General features: G+C 39.6%; 1 protein-coding gene across 1 annotated transcript in view; it reads left to right on the forward strand.

The window, feature by feature from the left end:
- Positions 1-18,644, forward strand: part of Kcnh8 (potassium voltage-gated channel subfamily H member 8) — a 582,230-nt gene that overhangs the window by 513,743 nt on the left and 49,843 nt on the right. Inside the window, exons 9-11 of the mRNA XM_032900823.1 lie at positions 6,519-6,718; positions 8,060-8,309; positions 13,977-14,191. Of these exons, the coding sequence (XP_032756714.1) occupies positions 6,519-6,718; positions 8,060-8,309; positions 13,977-14,191 (665 nt within the window). The remainder of the gene's footprint in view (positions 1-6,518; positions 6,719-8,059; positions 8,310-13,976; positions 14,192-18,644) is intronic.

Raw genomic sequence — 18,644 nt, forward strand, 5'->3', positions numbered from 1 at the left:
GTAGGTGAGGATATCACGTCCTTGCCCAAGTCACCTCATGGCAGAGTGGCAGGACCAGCTCTCCCATGCTCATGCCCTCGGGCCAGCTCTCCTGTGCCCACTCCACCGGGCCAGCCCTGTCCATGAGAAGTACAGGGTTCACTCTCTCGGAATACTTCTGACAGTGAGAGGTAGGATAAGCTCTCCAGGGTGCCTGAGACAGTGAGAGGTGCGGGCCTATTTGCACAGCCCTTGGACATCTATGTGGTCCCAGGTGGCTGTGTAGATCAGGGATGTCCCCATCTATATTATTTACTGATAATGCAGGCCATGAGCAATAACTCTCGGTGCGGAATTACCACAGTCCCAGACATGGCCTCAGGTGGCAGGGCTGACTGCTCACAACAGGTTATTCTTCTCCATCCCCATATCTCCATTTCCACCTCTCTTCAAAACGCTCAAACTGTTCCACTTATCTTTCTCTCTCATCTGCCTACCTCATACTTGAATACTGTAGTGGCTCCCACTGCAGGCTGACCTCTAGATGACTTCCTCTACCTACGCTATGCACCATGGCAGCAAACAGACCTGTATGTATCTATGTGGTAATGGGTGGGGGGAAGGTCCTCCTGTGCTGTGTTTTGTGGCAGCGGGTAGGCCCCTGTGTAAATAAAAATGTTTTAAAGGTAAGAGTTGCTGGGTCCAATGTGTAGAGCTACTTGTTAAAAAGTAACCTGGCCCTCCTACTAAACAACGTGAAATTAATTCGAAATGGGATTTTGAGATAAACATGAAGGAATAAGCAATAAGAAAACAGGAGAGCATATTCTCATGAACCTGAATTCTGCAAAGGTTTCTAACATGTGACTTAGATACCTCATTGTCTGTACAAATAATTGTACATTGAACTGCAGCTTGTCTCCTTATCTGAAGACATCTCTAAGAAATTGAAGAGTAAACTGTGAGAATTAAGGTATTTGCAAACATTTACTATGCAAGGGGTGCTTTCTGGGAGATTTTTAAAAGGTATAGGAAAACTGAGAACCATTTGAAAAACCGTTTCAAGAAAATACTTTCTTTCAATAGTCGAGTACACAATAGGCTTACTAAATCACTACTCAGAATCATTCATGTAGATTTAAACTAAAACCAGAAGCAGGCACCATGGTACACTCAGGAGAACTGCATGCTTGCAAACACTGGAGTCCTCTGAGCTTTGAGAGATAATCTATGCTTTGGCCTCCCTGTGCTTTTAAAGGCTTTTCTATCCAATAAGCAATAACGTTATCAACATCCATCAAACATACATCACCTATACTCAGTGATCCAATGATTTCCCCTCATTGTGTATAGCCAGTAGAAATGTGAGTATATGTGTTTGTGATTGAGAATGCATTGTGTACATGTATGTGCATGTTTATGTATGTGCACATGTGTTCCTTGTGTCTTCATTACCATGTGCTAATGAATCAGAACAACATGATGCCAGGATCCTGTGGAGGAGCAAAAGGAGAAGAGGGAAGGAGTCATAGAGAGAGAAAAGGAGAGAAAGAGAGAGAGGGAGAGAGGGGGGGGGGAGAGAGAGAGAGGGAGAGAGAGGAAAGAGAGAGAGAGAGAGGGAGGGGGAGGGAGGGAGAGGGAGGGAGGGAGAGGGAGAGAGGAGAGAGGAGAGAGGAAGAAGGGAGGGGGAGAGAGAGAGAGAGAGAGAGAGAGAGAGAGAGAGAGAGGGGCAGGCTACTTGGAGAAGAATTATTTTCAGAATTTCCAGCAGGCAATAACAGGCTGATAGAAAAATACCATTAACAGAATAAACAAGTAATTTCTGAGAGTTATCTCACTGAGAACTATACCAGGATGAGGATGAATTATGCCTTGCAAATGTTTAAATAAATCACAAACTCAATGATCAGCTGAGAATCCTAAGCTCACAGACAAGCACATGCTGTATGATTCTGTAGAGAGAAAATCCAAAAGTAGACTAGCTTATTGGGTGCAATGCGTGTGATTTGTAACTGTAGCCACCTTTGGTGAGAATGGTGGTTAGTGACTCTGAAGAGCACAAGCCTTCTAGGATGCCATTAATTATTGATTAATTGTTGATCTGAAAGGCCATTCCATATTTGTGATCACTTTGGGAAATCTCATTGAGTTATGCATTCAACATGGTGCCTCTCCCTACACCCTCCTCGTGTGTGTGTGTGTGTGTGTGTGTGTGTGTGTGTGTGTGTGTGTGTTTGAGTTCTTTTAGTTTTCCCTTGTAAACTTAAGATAGGTGAGCTAAAAATATTATAGGTATCAAGTGAGAATAAGAAGGGAACTGAGTCAAATTTTTAATTCTTTTATTAGGTGGCTTTTAATTTGTGTTAACAGAGTTGACCCAAGTCATTGGAGAAAGTCACATTGGCCAACAGGTAGAAGATAACCACAAAGACCTAATAAAACCATTTTGAATGTCTCCCATTTCCAAGGGAAGTGGGCGTGAATTTTCTGAGCCAGTGAAAGCAAATCTTTTAGCTTGTTGTTTAAAGTTATAAAACTATAAAAAGATACCACAGAATTGCAACTGCCTCACTTAGCTTGCATAAATATTTATGCTGCATGGGGGTGATGCCAAGTGTGCTAAGTGGCTGTGAGATAAAGACGACTAAGAACAAATGCTACCTTTCGAGTTCACAGATTAGTGACAGATATGGGTATTCCAACAGATCACAGACTTGTTACCTGCTTCTTTAAAACTGCTTTTCTACTGTAATACACACTTCGAGAAACCCTGATAGATACACAAAAATTCATAATGGTCAAAGTGGATTTTTTCAGAAGACATATTTTCTAAAATAATTAATTAAGATTATATATATGTATATATATATCATTGTTTACACTAGATAATATAGAGAGATAATTTTTCCTATCTCTGTATGTCTTTCTTTAAAACTTAGTACTAACTGCCTGAAGTTATCTGAAAGTTTTGCTTCATTGGTGAGCCTTATGGTCAGATAATGCTTCCTGGTGCAGAAGGCTCATCAACGAGGCAATTCTAGTTTCAATGGAACATTATTTTCGTACTTCCTTGGGGCTCCCAACCCAAATTAATCCTGATGCAATCCTCTAAATTCAGGCCATTGTTAAGACATATTTGCAACATTTGTATTCACCCTTTAGAAAATCCTTTTCTGCTACATAAATGCAGGCATCTTGGTCTTCATGAAGGTCCCACAACAGCTGTAGCAGGGGCTTATCCTGACTCTGTTGGCTGCCTGTGGATCCTGTCCCCGTAACTGAGCTATCTTGTCTGGCTTCAGGTGGAGAGGATGGACCTAGTCCTGTGGTTGAGTTGATACCCAGGGGAATCTCACCCTGGATGGAAGGAAGAGCCACGTGAGGGAGAGACTGGGAGGAGATTCGATCAGGATGGAAAGTGAATAAATGAGTAAATTAATGGAAAAAATACATCTTTCTAATTCTGACATCTACAATCCAGTATGCAGTTAATGGAGAATGGAAAATTCCAGGTTAATTAGGAGGTGGGAGAAAAGGCAAGAACAAGGTTACACAAAAGTTGAGCTCTGGTCTTCGTTCCTATTAAAAGGAAAGGAGCTCTTATACAGACTACAACCACAGCCCAGTTATCCAGCCATAATATAATGCTTGCAAGAGAAATGGTGCCCAAGTTCAGAGAAGGACCTAGAGTCATGGAAGGGAAAGGAGGAGAAAGCAAAGGCAACAGCCAGCTCCAGGCTGTACTGTGAGTTTCTTTTCATCTGAGACCGAAATCGGAAAGCTCCTTTCATAAGACTGTACAAGATGCATTTTATGCACAACTCCCATATGAAGGAAAAGAGCCTCCAATGTATTCATCAGGTCTAGCAGTCAAGAATTATGTGTGTGTGTATACATATATATATGCATATGTACATATATGCATATGTGTATATCCTAACATATCTAAAGAAAAAAGAATATTTCTCAAGGGTACTTTATTCTATGCTATTTTACAAGCTCAACAGCTAAGAGGCTTAAATATTTTACTTGGAGGAAAACACACGCACGCACACACACACACACACACACACACACAGGAAAAAAAAAAACACAAACACAGAGTAAGCATCAGTGGAAAGAGGCCATCATAATATGAGAGCTGGGTTTTGTTCTAACATTAATTTAGAGGTGGTTTCCTATGCAGAAATAAGACTTTGAAATTGTGGTGACTCAGACAGATGAGTTCCTTCCAACAACACTTATGAATGCTACAATTAATCCAGTAATTTATTTTATTGATAATGTACAATTAGGATGCTAAACGGTCTGAACACATTGCTTCTCTCAGTTTAAGTGCTTTACACATTATAATTAAGCAAAGCAAAGTTAAAATCACACACGTAATTAAGAAAAGCAGTGTTAAAATAAATGAAATATGCTTATTCTCTGCACCCGATTTATTTATTCTCTGGAAGAAGATTACACACAGTTAAACACAGCAGAGCTTCCAAGCCTTGCTCATAAGCTTAGCAGAACCTGGGATCTATGTCTAATTTTCTAACTTGGAGCATAGTCAGTTCTTTCCTTCAGTAAAAGGTTTTCTTTGTTTGTGTGTGTGTGTGTGTGTGTGTGTGTGTGTGTGTGTGTGTGTGTTCCTCCAAGTCAAATATTTAAGCCTTTAAGCTGTTGAGCTTGTAAAATAACCTAGAATAAACAACCCTTAAGAAACATTCAATTTTTCCTTCCATATTTTGACAGGGAAGCCCTCTGCTTTTACCCCCCTGTGTGTGCTTGTGTGTAGCAGGCACTAGTTGAATATTTCTTAAATCCTTGCATCAAGAAGTGATTTCTACCAAGAGTGGCATAACTCTTGATGATCTAGCAAAAAAAATTTTAAAGCCTTTTCCCAGAGTCTTACGCTCTGACTACAATGACATTTGTGATAGTTTGCATTTTCAAGGGAAAAGTTAACCACTCCTGCTTCACACATATACTAGATGCTTCCACACAGATAGAGAGACTCGGCTTAGAATTACAGCTTAGAATCACCCTACAAGTAGATAATAGCCTGCCTACTTAACATATAAGGAAAATGTGGCCATATAAAGAGATTTAGCTTGGTAAGTTCTCACTATGAGAAAGAGGAAAGCAAGGATTCAAATCTAGGTTTATCTGATTCTGAAGCCTCTATTGTCTGTGAAATAGTATATTACCTTAGAGACGGGATCCAAATTTAACTCTAAGTAACTTTTACAAATAAGATATTGTTCTTAAAATGTGATTTTATAGGCATGGGAGCCATTAGTCTATAGAAAAACTATGATATATGACTTGCTGCAGAATTTTAATTTTAATGTTAGATTAAAATGAAATTTATACGTTGGCATTTGTCAACCTCTAGTGACTATGGGGCAAAAAATTGATCTGGTCCTGAAATGTTCAAGATAGACTTGTTTGTGTGTTTATGTGTGCACTGTATGTAGTTTAGTGCTAAGGAACTTCTGCTGCTGTTCCTCCTCCCTCTTGCCTCTGAGAGGGTGCTGCCCCATCCCCACAGGCATTCCCCTTCCCAGGGACTGAAGTCTCTGGAGGATTAGGCTTATTTTCTCCTACTGAGGCCAGATCAGGCAGTCCTCCGCTATATATGCGCCAGGACTTCAGACCAGCCTGGTTGGTGCTCTGGTTGGTAGCTCAGTGTCTGGGAATTCCCAGGATTCTGTTTTAGCTGAGACTACTGATCTTCCTATGGGGTCTCCATTCCTTTGTGTCTGTTCTGGTCTGAAATTTGAGGGTCTTCCTTAAGACTAAAGTGCTTGCAAAGCTGAAGTGAGTTTGCGAATAGAACTCATTATCCTCTCAGCCTCCCACTTCTCAGGGAATCTTCAAATTTGTAACAACTGTTTTAATATTGATAGTAATGTAAACATCATTTATTAATATTCTGTAGCTATTTTTGTTTACTCTTTGGCCCATGGACTCAAAGCCATGGCCATAAATGAGTTCAGCAAGTGCTGTGCTACATCCCAAGTCTTTAAAGTGATAATTTAGCTCTGTAAGACTAAAATTCTAACAATAGCTACCCAGTTATTATAATTAGGCTTGTTTTTAAAATAGACCTGTTAGTGTAATAGAATAATTGCTAACTGTAAAGTGTTGCCTATCCTATGGAACTCTTGAGAAAATTGAATCGTAACTATTAAAGTATGTGTAACTACTAAAATAACCCTTATGTTGATAGAGTTCAAAGGAAACATTTTCAGATCCAGAGGGTGACTAAAATAGTGCATGTGTGTCAAAGGGGCTGCTTCATATATTATTATCATTATCATTATTATTATTATTATTGAAGTTATTGTTACTTTGATCAGGCCACGTGGAGGTAAAATGACCGCTTCTGGATATACCTTGTGACAGAGCACTATACCCATATGCTCCTAACAATGGAGTCATATCAGTACAGCTGAATAAGTATGCTTTGCTCTAACCCATCTATGAAATATATTTATATGTAAAAGGGGCCTCTGCCTTACTAGCCTGTGTTCTGTTGTGCTCTCTAGCCCTGATGCATGCCTTGGTATTTGGGAACGTGACTGCCATCATACAGAGAATGTACTCTAGATGGAGCCTGTACCATACTAGAACCAAGGACCTAAAGGACTTCATCCGTGTGCATCACCTGCCCCAGCAACTGAAGCAGAGGATGCTTGAGTACTTTCAGACAACTTGGTCTGTCAACAATGGAATAGATTCAAATGAGGTAATGTGCATTTCTTATGTTGACATATTCAGGCCAAAAGCATAGTTATCCTATAAAGACAAGATGTTCTAATGCAGGTATAAGAGAGGGACACAGTTACCAGCCTCTTTATCTCTTTGTCTTTCATCATTAATCAGCCTACGACCCACATTTCTGTTTTTATTATTATTACTTTTATTTTTTTACATTCTAGTCATTGTCTCCCTCCAGGTTCACCCTCCCACAGTTCCTTATCTCATTCCTCCTCCCCCTGTCTCCAAGAGGATAACCTATCCCACCAGACCTCCCCACTCCTTGGGGCCCCAAGTCTCCCAAGGGTTAGGCATGTCTTTTCCCACTGAATCCAGACCAGGCAGTCCTCTCCTACAAATGGGTCTGGGCCTCAGATCAGCTTGTATACACTGCCTGGTTGTCAACCCACCTTTCTTTATACATCACAACTGGTGTTTTCACAATGACACTCTATGATGACAGAGTTTCATAGCAATTTGCTATGATTTTCATTAGGATTCATCCTTATGGCAATTTAGTGTCATAATGTTGGGTGAATACTCAATGTAAACTTGCCCCATTGATCTATAGTTTTTAAAAAAAGAAACAAAATACGGGCAAAATGATATCTGTGGAATTCAAGAAATAGCCCCAAGTAACCACTGTGCAAGACACTGATTGTATAGATCAACCAACCAGTCCACCAATACATCAAACAACCCAGTAACCAAGTAACAACTATTCTTTGAGTTAACTTATAAAATAAGGCAAGTTTTAGATGTTCTGTATTTTTATTCTTCATCCTGCACTGTGCTCTCCAAACTCCTCAATGGAATTTTATTCACCATGAAGAAAAATAAAGTCACAATCTTTGGGGGGCAAGACTGGATAGAACTAGAGGTCAATATATTAAGTGAGAAAAAAACAAGACTCTGTATGACAAATTCCTTGTTTTTCTCTCATATTCGAAACCTAGGAACCAGCATTTTATGAGTGGGATTACCTCTGTATATAGCATGACACAGTAAGAAGGACATTGTGTTCTTGTTCCTCTATCTACCCCAGTAGGAGTCTTGACAGAAGTGTTGCAAGCTTTTCTACCAGAATATGTTAGAAATTTTAAAACCCGCTTCAAATTTATCATCAGCTGATTATTCCACAGCACATAACTAAAACCACAGTCAGTACATAGCCCTGGAGACTGTACAGAGGAAATCTCAGAAGGTATAACAACCCATTACTGTATAATGCAGTTCACTCAAGTAGGACGAGTGCCACTGACATCTTGCAAACTCATTGAGTAGACTCAGCTCATCCCAACTTCCTTTCTCCTGTCCTCTTTCCCAACAGCTTTTGAAAGACTTTCCAGATGAGCTGCGCTCTGACATCACGATGCATCTGAACAAGGAGATCTTACAGCTGTCCCTGTTTGAATGTGCCAGCCGGGGCTGCCTCAGGTCTCTGTCTCTCCATATTAAGACCTCCTTCTGTGCCCCAGGAGAGTATCTGCTGCGCCAGGGGGATGCGCTGCAGGCCATCTACTTCGTGTGCTCAGGCTCTATGGAGGTTCTTAAAGACAGCATGGTGTTGGCTATTCTAGGTAGGTTTTGGCTAAAATGTTTATACTCTGGAGTATAAAGAATATAAAATAGGGAAGGGAGAGATGTTAACAGGAGTTGGCAAATTACAGATAAAGATATGGACTCCACACTGGATTGTTTACCTAAATGTTATATACTGCATACCATGATTCCAATACAAAGTTCAGGTAGTATAAATATCATTTTACAAGTGAGTTAGTACCCAGATTCCACGCACGGTGTAAGTCTTTCTGACTTGTACTCACAACCCACGCTGTCCTGTGGAAGAAACTGCAGCTCTGTTTTCATGGAAAATTTCGATATTTTGTGGAGAACCACTACAGAGAACATTAGAATTATATTTTATCTATTCCAGAAAGAGAGCAAAAATGATTTTAACTTTGAGAAAAACTTGATCATTGTCATTAGCCTAATATGGCAGGAGTGACACAGCCTCCTTTTAGTTCCTCAAGGAAAACTCATAACTGTGGAAACGCATTGTTTACTAGACACTATTATTCTTTACTGGAATATAAAGAGCTTCTGGCAGAAGACAGTATGTGGGCTAATATAAAAAAATTCCTCTCCCAATTTTATCTGAGTTCTTTTCAAGCTCACTCTCATTTGTTTATATAACCAATCATTATTTAACTAAAGCACTAAAAATGTGGCAGAACAGAAATTGCTAGAAATTTTGCCCTTATGGAGATTAAACTCAAGAGAATAACAAAATACAAAATTTTCCCAGGGTGGTGGAAAGGGGTGAGCATCAGATGGGTCCAGGGTACATTTTAAGAATCAATGGTTTACACCAATGGCTAGAATCCTGTCAGGAAATGATTAATGTAATTTTCATTCTGTTTTTCTAAGGAAGTGATCTGTGACAAATCCTTCCAAAGTATTTTAACAGGTGGGACATTTAAACCTTCACAGAGTGTAAACGCAGATGGGAAAGCATTTTCTGTTTCCCCAGTACCATTCCAAATTCTGGATGGGAGAATACTGCTCCTTAGTTGTCTACAGAATGCATATCATTTTATGTTAACGTGAGGATAGGTTATATTTTGGAAGATAAAAGTGATAATTGTCGAGTTCCTAGTATAAACTTGCGTCTTAGGTCCACTCTCAAGTCCTAAAGCTTGCCATCTACTGAAGTCCGGTCCTTGGCAAGTTGAAGCCGGAAGTTGGGGACCTAGGATGTGAGTAGTACTTTCCGAAATGGGTTTATAAAAAAAGGTCCTCCAGCTGCCTGGCTTTTTCTACCGTGATATCACAAATGATAAGTCAACAGGTGAGAAAGAGAAAGTTGGTTCTTATGAGACATGGAACCTAGCAAAGTCTTGACCTTGGACTTCTCAGCTCCAGATCATCCGAAATAAATTTCTGTTGCTTCTCATACCTTAGTTGCATTGTATTAGAGCATCGGTTAGAGACTGTGGCAGTGTGGCTGCCTCAACTAAAGGGGAGGAGCTGGAGGCTGAGTGCTGGCCGACCCTGTGGCTTTCACTGGGACTTCCTTTCATATTTGGCTTAGATTTTACTACCCCACTATGATATTTCCCTTAACATAAGTGCAGAAGATGCTAAAACTGTCCTACCCTCTCCCCAGTTTTCAAAGTTAAAGGACATTTTATACCATTTTATAATTCTGGCTTACAATAGACAATTATTTCTCATTTACTTCCAAAACACTAATTAAATACTTTCCAATGAATCTCTCTAGCACCACTGAAACTTTTATAGCCTGATGATTTGCCTACTGACACGGCCTCCTTTTGAGAGAGCATCTGCCATTTTGTTAGAACCGTATGATATGGCATATAGTCAAGCAGATATAACACTCCATTTAAAATTACTGAGGCATTTTTTAAAATTCTTGTCTATTTTTAAATTTGGTGACTAGCATTAGTTTTAGGAATGAAAGGTAAAGATATCATTCGTTACATTAGAGCCAAAAAGCACAAATTTAATGGCTTCTATGTGACTGCTATAGCTTATAAAACTTTGTAATAATTATCATAATGAAACAGCTAATTATTGCTTGAAAGAATTACTCCATTGTTGTTTTGCTCCTTTGCCCAAATTTCTCCATAAGTTGTGACTTTATGATGGTATTTCCCTTCTCTGCTTCCCTCCCACCATCCATAGATATCTAAGTACTGTAAGTTCAGTTTTTCCCATGACCATTTTTAACTGTTGTGATACTGGGGCCACAAACAATTGAAGGTCAGTGTTACCATGTCAATGGGATGATGCAACTTTCTTCACAATATTATTTCATGTGGCTGATTTAACCTATGTCGATTTACTAAGCAGACAGCTTCTATTTGGTCTGTAGTAACTTAAGGAGTTCATTCTACTACTGAAACGAACTAGTGGTTTTGTGAGGAAGAAGTGTTCATGTCCCAACTCAAGCAACAGCATCTCCCAGTCAACACCTGAAAGTGTTTCCAGATCTGGTGCGTGGAGAGAGTTGTCAGGGGAGTTTGTTATGAAGATAGAACCCTCTCAGTTTTTACTTGACTGTGCTTCCCACTATTTTTCCCCACTGGTTTGAAAAGATGTGACCATGCATGATAACTCATGTCTTGACAAATGGTATTCATCTGTCTCTGTGTAATTTAATGTTCTTTTTTGTTATTGCTCTTAATCTTCAAATATGAACCAGTTCTGCAAACATGGAGTCTATCCATGACCTATAGGAAGCAGAGAAATCATTCTTTTCTTTCAGAAATAAGGATACTGAGACCTGGAGTAGTTAAGGCACTAGTTCAAGAATATCAACAAAAGAAAGGAGAACTCCACATGGCAGTTACTGAGGCAATAATGCCTAGTCAGAGCTCAATGTGAGACTCAACACCACCCTGCATGCTCCATAAGCAGTCACTGAACCCAGAAGCAAAAGTAGAATTCCTTCCAAGGTGCCGAACTTAGCACCATGTTGGTTGTATTCTTGCAGTGGCCCAACCTCTGCTGGGAAAGGTGCATGAGTGTAATGCAGGCGACTCTCCTTATTATGAGACCTGAGGAGTTGGGTTCCCACGTGGCAAGGACCTATGGGGTTATTTGTGCAGTCTCCTGGGCTTTTTAGGAAATGCTTAGTTCTCTTTTGGCTTTCTTTTGCATTTTTGGCTTTGCTAATGGCAGCTTTTACTTTCATTTTTTCTGTGAGAGCCATTTCCCCATAATCAGAAAATGAAAGCTCAGGCCATGGTTCATTCTCGTTTGTCTCTGAGGATTGTGGGAATGGAACAGATAGATCACTGCTCCTCTTTTTGTTAATAGTGATGCAATTGAGCCAACACAAGGGCCTGGCCTGGGTACATCAGCGAACATCCAGATGTTCTCTCCTGATGTGAACTTGCTTCTGATAACAAGTTTCCCACCAGCCTGTTCCAAACAACAGCTAGATGATTATCCAAAGGTTAGAAAGGTCTTGTTTGATCGTTGGTTCCAAGACTTAATAGGAACTTTCAGAGGTGAGCCAAACAAGGATGAAGAACTGACTCAGGTTACTAATTTCCTGAGAGCTAGGGATGTTAAAGGAATTAGATCTCTTGATTAGGATGTGGAGAGATGCTAGGTGCCAATAATTAAATTATAATTTCCTGGATCTGTAGTCTATTACCTCTCTATACTCTAACTGCAATTGCTGCCAACCATCTTCACTTTGTTATGTACCAGAGTGCTGGGTTAGATATTCACTACTTTCAGAAACACTGTTTCCTCTTTCTTGATACATTTCAGGCCTTAGAAGGAAACTATGAAGAAACTATGAAGGAAAGAAAACAGTACAGCCTGCACATTATTGTTAAGCCTAGGAAGTTCATAAAAGACTTTTCTGAGAAAATGAATGTGAAACCTTTCCAGCTGTGAATACACACACACACACACACACACACACACACACACACACACACACACACACACACACACACACACACACACACACACACACACACACACACACACACACACACACACACAAATGTGGTTGTCTCGGTATCAGAGTGTGGGAACTGCACTTTTTGGTCCACGTCTTCTTTCAACTACTCCACACATCTTCCTTTGGGTTCTAAATTCCTGCTGTGGCTGGACTCTGGCAGGATTCTTTTGCTTATAGTCATACCACAGAAACCATAAATATAAAAGGATAGTGGCCTTAAAGCTCCTCCAAATGCACATGACACTGTCCTGATAATCATCCTCACATAGACAATACAGAAGTCACCACATTGGTGACTTTGGTGACTTTCTGGCCATGATTATAGCTCATGCCCATCATCAGTCTTTCATTTGTTAAGCAGCAGTGGAGACTTTTTTTTAACAAAATCTACAGAAAACATAATTTAGTATTTAGCAATATTAGTGACGGCAGTAAGGCAGGCTTGAATTCTTCCAGACAATGTGGCTATTTTATCACCTCCGCAGGCTAAAAATATAGTCTATGATATGTTTTTTCTTCCATCAAAATAGGCTCAATTTTTGTAGTTTAAATAAAATATTAATTGATGAAAACATTTGATATAATTCAATAATTTGCCTTCATTTTTTAAATTTCATACACATTTTGGATATCTCAAGCACATGTAATTAATTTCATATTTCCTTTTACTGATAAATTAATTAGAATGACTTTTGTGAATTTCCTGCCAGGAACTTTTGTTTCAAACATGCTGAGCATAATAAAGGATAAAAATTTAAATTTAAATTTCTGATTCTAGTTGCAACTCATGAAATCACTTAAAAGATTTAAAAGATAAAATTGTCCATTATTAGGTCATCAACAAATGTTATCAAGCAAGTTAGATCCCAGAATGCACCCTGAAGTACTGTAGTCAACAGTATTGTAGAGAGGAATATTGTAGACAGCAGTGCTACTGTCCGACATCAAGCGGGTTTGGGACACATGGGTCCCATGAGTAGTCATGTGAGATGCTAGTTTTTGTCTACTCACTTCCTGTCAAGGGAAGAAGGTTATTCTTACACTGTCATAGAAAGCAGTTGGGAGTCATACTCCTGTGTTACATACTGGTACACACAAACCATTGCCAGCAGTGTTCAGCCCTTACTTCTTTCTCCTGACTCAGAAGAGGGATACAGAGAGTTTCCACACACTTCACCCTCCTGTCCATCTTGGAGATATGATTACAAGTAAATGAAAGAACCTTAGTCTGTTAACTTTCACACTTCTGTTATTACAAAGAGTCTTTGACTCTAGTCAGTGTGCTTTCTGGTATATTGACCTGAGAAGATCAGAGCCATTTTTCCACCCAGAAAAATGCATTACTACCCCCTTCGAATGGTTAAAGTGACTGTGCCGAATTGACTGGTCTGGAGTCATTGCCAAGTCCTTTCAGAGATCTGCTTAGAGCTCATGGATGATTAGTGATGCCCAAGCCATCCAGCCATGTCCTCTAGACCAGGGTTCACAACTAAGTGACAGTTTTACCTGCCACAGGAAATCTAACAATGTTTGATGGTGTTAACATCTTGAATCCCACAACAAACTAGCAGTGGAGCCCCAACTCTCCATCCTGCTAAAATTGAGTAGTTGTGATGATCTTCTTTTTCTCATATAATTTGAGAGAAATGGAGTCTGAAAGTCAAATACAGTGACTGGGCTCCAGTTTGTTCTGCTTTTCTTCAAAATGATATGGCTCCTTTTTTTTTTTTACTGTTCCTAGGGAAGGGGGATTTAATTGGAGCAAATTTATCAATTAAAGACCAAGTGATCAAGACCAACGCTGATGTGAAGGCTCTGACCTACTGTGATCTACAGTGCATCATCCTGAAAGGTCTCTTTGAGGTGCTGGGCCTTTACCCAGAGTACGCACACAAATTCGTAGAAGACATTCAGCACGACCTCACATACAACCTTCGAGAAGGTCACGAGAGTGATGTAAGTCTTCTTTCTAATTAGCACAGGCCACGGGGAATCAAAGCCAACAGCAAAGGCGAATGTCATAGCCTCCTTTTCAAAAGGCTGTACAGGTAAACTATGCAGCCCCTAGTTACCTGATAAATTAGCTAGGGTCTAGAGTTCCTTGCTAACATGCCAGGAAAGTATGATTTGTAGGCAATTTCTTGCCTGCTCATCTCCATGCTCATCTCCATGGGCTCATGTGGCGCTCAAGTGGTATACAGAACTTAGCTTGAACTAAGCAATGGATCCAGCATTAGATTTCCAAAGAAAGTATGCAGGTCAGAGTTTGGTGTGGGTCACTGTTCAGCCTATAACTGCTAGACAGGGAATTTGCTGGAAACTAATCTTTGTGTTAAAATGGTATCCCAAACAATCTATCTCAGAGTGACCAAATTTTCATAAAAGGATTCAAGCCAACAACTGTCACACAGAAAGCATAATGAACATTTTATGCAATTATATCTTTGTTTTGTGTTTTGGTTTATACAAACAGCTTTCCTGTCAAAATATGCACTATACTGAGCCTTGTGTTTAGGCTGGTCGTGAACATGACTTCATTAGATGTGTCAGCAATAATGACTTAATAAGAATGATTGTTGGAAGGCAAGCCAGAGCATGCATCTCAATGTCTAACAGTCAGTGCCTTGTCTCAGATATTTGCAGCACTCAAGATTTTAAAAAAATATAGTTTTGACTAATTCATATTATGCAGACATTTCGGGTAATAATTAGCATTCTGTCTTTTGAAAAATAGATAGAGAAACAGTCATTGCATATTCTTTCCTCTAGGCTTGGGATAAAAGTGATATTAGATAAATATGATATGGGTGTGGTTTTGTACACCTGTAGGTGGCTAGTATAGCATGTGAGGAAAAAAAACAAGTTTAAAGAATACAGCTGACTGAAAGTTTTTTCTTGGAATAGCTTCCATGCATCTCATGTAATAAACCGAATATTAAAACTCAGGGTAATACATTTTGTGTTTTCCATGATCGTATAAAAATGAGTTTTAAGAACTATACCATAATGTTTTAAAATGTGCATTAAATACACAAATCAAGCTAATCAACCTGTGTGTTGATTCATGTTTATTCCTAACAAAACTTAAAATACTCTCAACAATAGCAAAATGTATAAAGTATGCCATTTTTATCACAGTGCTGAAATAGAGATGAAATTTTGTGCCCCGTGACTAAGGACAAAACTTTCTCTCCTACCTACATTAAGTAATTACCACCCTACTTCTTGCTTCTATGATTCCAACCTTTGCCAGATTCCACATAAAGGTGAAATCATACAGGATCATTCCACTATGCATGTGAAAGATGTGCTCATTTCATGAATCGTAACTCCCCCACACTCCCAAGCTCATCAGTATGGTAAATCACAGGGCTTTCTCTTCATCAAGAGTCAATGCTATTCCAGAGGACATACATCATGTATTTTCTTTATTCAACTGTTCATTGATAGGCGTTTAAATGGATGCCTGGTCTTAACTATTGGGAGGAACATAACAATGAGCACAAACGTACACGTACCTCAGACACATAATGATCTCATCTCCTTTGCATACACAAGCAGTAGTAGAATGTTGGATCACTGGTACTTTAATGTCTGCTATGCATTCCCACCTACAATATGTGAGAATTCCCACTTCTCCAATCTGCAACAACACTTACTTCTCAGCTCTGTGAAAGCAGCCCTCCCAGTCACTGAGAAATGATACATTGTTGCGGTCTTAGTATGCATTTCTATGATTACTAGTGATGTTCAACTTCTTTTGTACTTCTTTTAAAGAATGTTTTTTGCCCATTTTGAATCAGGCTTCTCTCCATCTTCTTGCCGTTGGCTTATCTGAGTTACCTGTGCATTTTGAATATCAACTGCTATCAGATGTATGGTTAGTTATCATCCTACACTTTGTTTCTTACTCCATTAGCTGTTTCCTTTGCTGTGAACATTTCGATTTGATATAATCTAATTAGTCTCTCCTTACTGGCATGGCTATGTATTAGAGTCACATCCAAAAGAAAATGTATTGACCAAATCAATGCCCGGAAGCTTTTATTCATGGTTATCTACTAGAGCCTGGGGTGTAACATCTAACTCTCTTATTTGAGTTGAGTTTTCATTCAATAGATCCATCTTTAGATCATTTATGAAGTAGTATACACTTTTTTCTATTTACTACACTAATAGTGATACCAAGTTTTAAATCCTTGTAGGTTTAATTCCAGTATTTAAATAATCTTATGTGACTGTTATCGCTTCTTCTCTCTTCCTCTCCTCTCCTTTCTTCTGTCCTCTCCTATACTGTCATTTCTACCTCCCTATAATTTCATCCTTTTTAAAGCAATGTCATAATTTTGTTTAAAGGTATGTGCCATTTATGAAAGCGTGCCACATCATTCCTTCTATATAGGATAAGGCTTCTTCCGGTAATGGAGCATCAGTGGACATGTTCATAGTCATCTTGGACTTGTTAGATGGCTATCAGTTTGTTCTTACTCTTGAAGAGTTTTCCTCACTCTTGAAATGGTTTTTCTGGGCTCTGCTAACACCTCATTACGTTTCAAGGCTTTTCCTCGTTTGTCCAATTTGGCCCCAGATTCCAGGTCCTCAGGCCAACCTGACTGCAGAATCTAAGTTCTGCAATTCAGCCTTCCCCAAAACACTTCTGCCATTTAAGCTTCTTGGTGTCCTGTGCCCTGCATTTACCAGTTAGGTGCTGGCTAGTACTCCAAGCCTGGCAATGATGCAGCTCCCCAATCCCTCATGACTGTATTCCCTAAATCCCACACAGGATGGCTCACCTGAGCTTCATCCTAACTCTGTAGCTGGTAAAACCGTCCCTTTCTGTTTTGCTGTTTGCTCCTACAAAGCATCAATATTCAGACCCCCTTCCCTTGCCATGGAAAATAGCTCTCTCACATGGTGCTCCAGCTGGTGTGTTTCTCTTTTCCCAGAGGTCACAGACCCTGGCATTTTTACTCCATGTAGTTCATCGGTGCATTTTGGCCAAGTTCATTGTTCCTTTTGACCATAGTGTTGCTTCAGTGCAGGCTAGATCATTGTGGCTGCAAACTAAAGCGTCGCTTTGCTGTCAAGCATCTCTCTAGTAGAATGTAACGTGAACCTGAAAAGACACTGGAAAAGAGAGATGCATGCAGGAAGTACTGATCTGGACCTAGGCAAGGAGCTATCCCTTCCACAGCTAATGTCACAAAGTACTTGGCAAAGGTCAGGCTGCTGCTTGGTGGCAAAAACCCAGTGATTGAAACGAAAATGTAACAAAGAGATAGCCTTTGTAAAAAAGTTACCATTAGTGTTTTGAAAGGGGTTAAAAGAAATATAGACACTAAACACTGAATAAAATTAAGCTAGTGTATATGTTTATTTAAAAAAATGAGGGCATATATGAATGAAAGCTTTTGACACTTTTATTATTCTGGATTACTTGATACTCAAAATGCTTATTGACACATACCAACACACACAGAGAGACACAGACACACATACACACATACACAGACACACACACATACACACAAACACACACATACAGGCACACACACACACACACACACACACATACACACACACACACACACACACACACACAGGCACACACACACACATACACACACACACATACACACAAACACACACACACATACAGGCACACACACACACATACAAACACACACACACACATTTCCAAAATCTTGAAATACAGTTCCCTGGCTGGGTAAGTTTGGCCCACTCTTATTCTAGAACCCCATGACAAGCCTCCCAACCACTCCAGCAGTCTTTGCCTTTCAGAAAAAAAAAAAAAAAAAAAAAGAACCTATGTACATCCTGATGCCAGCCTGTGCTTAGGGGTTCTTGTTCTTCACTCTGCTGCGGCGCTCTGCTGTCAGCAATATGGATCCAAACACCATTCCTTATCCCACATATGCACACTGGAAGAACCACTCACAAAGGTTCTTGGGTAAAGCAATGGTTATGGAAAGTGAAATACTCCTGTTAACACATATTTACACACATGAGAACAACAGAAACATAACTACCTAAATTCACTTATTCTGGAAAATCAAGTAGCCACTCATACAAAGGGGCGCCTAGTAGATCATAGAGACCTGCAGAGACCTCACTAGATATGTGGGTGGAACTGTTTAACTGTAAACAATAAAAACGAAATAACTAAAAGAAATCAGCCCATTTTTTAAATAGGACAAGAGCCAGGAGGAATCTATCCGCATTTAGAAAGGATAGGTAAAATGCTGGGATCAGCGCTCCTACAGATGTACTAAACCACAGAACTCTAGAAGAATAGCTTTCCTCAGTCTCACAGGAAAATAAAACTGTATAAAAAGTTTCTTAATTTTCTTGAAAGGTTAACTACTGCCTTTGGATCTCGTGCTAATTA

Source organism: Rattus rattus, chromosome 4, assembly GCF_011064425.1.
Source record: "Rattus rattus isolate New Zealand chromosome 4, Rrattus_CSIRO_v1, whole genome shotgun sequence".
Classification (NCBI taxonomy): Eukaryota; Metazoa; Chordata; class Mammalia; order Rodentia; family Muridae; genus Rattus; species Rattus rattus.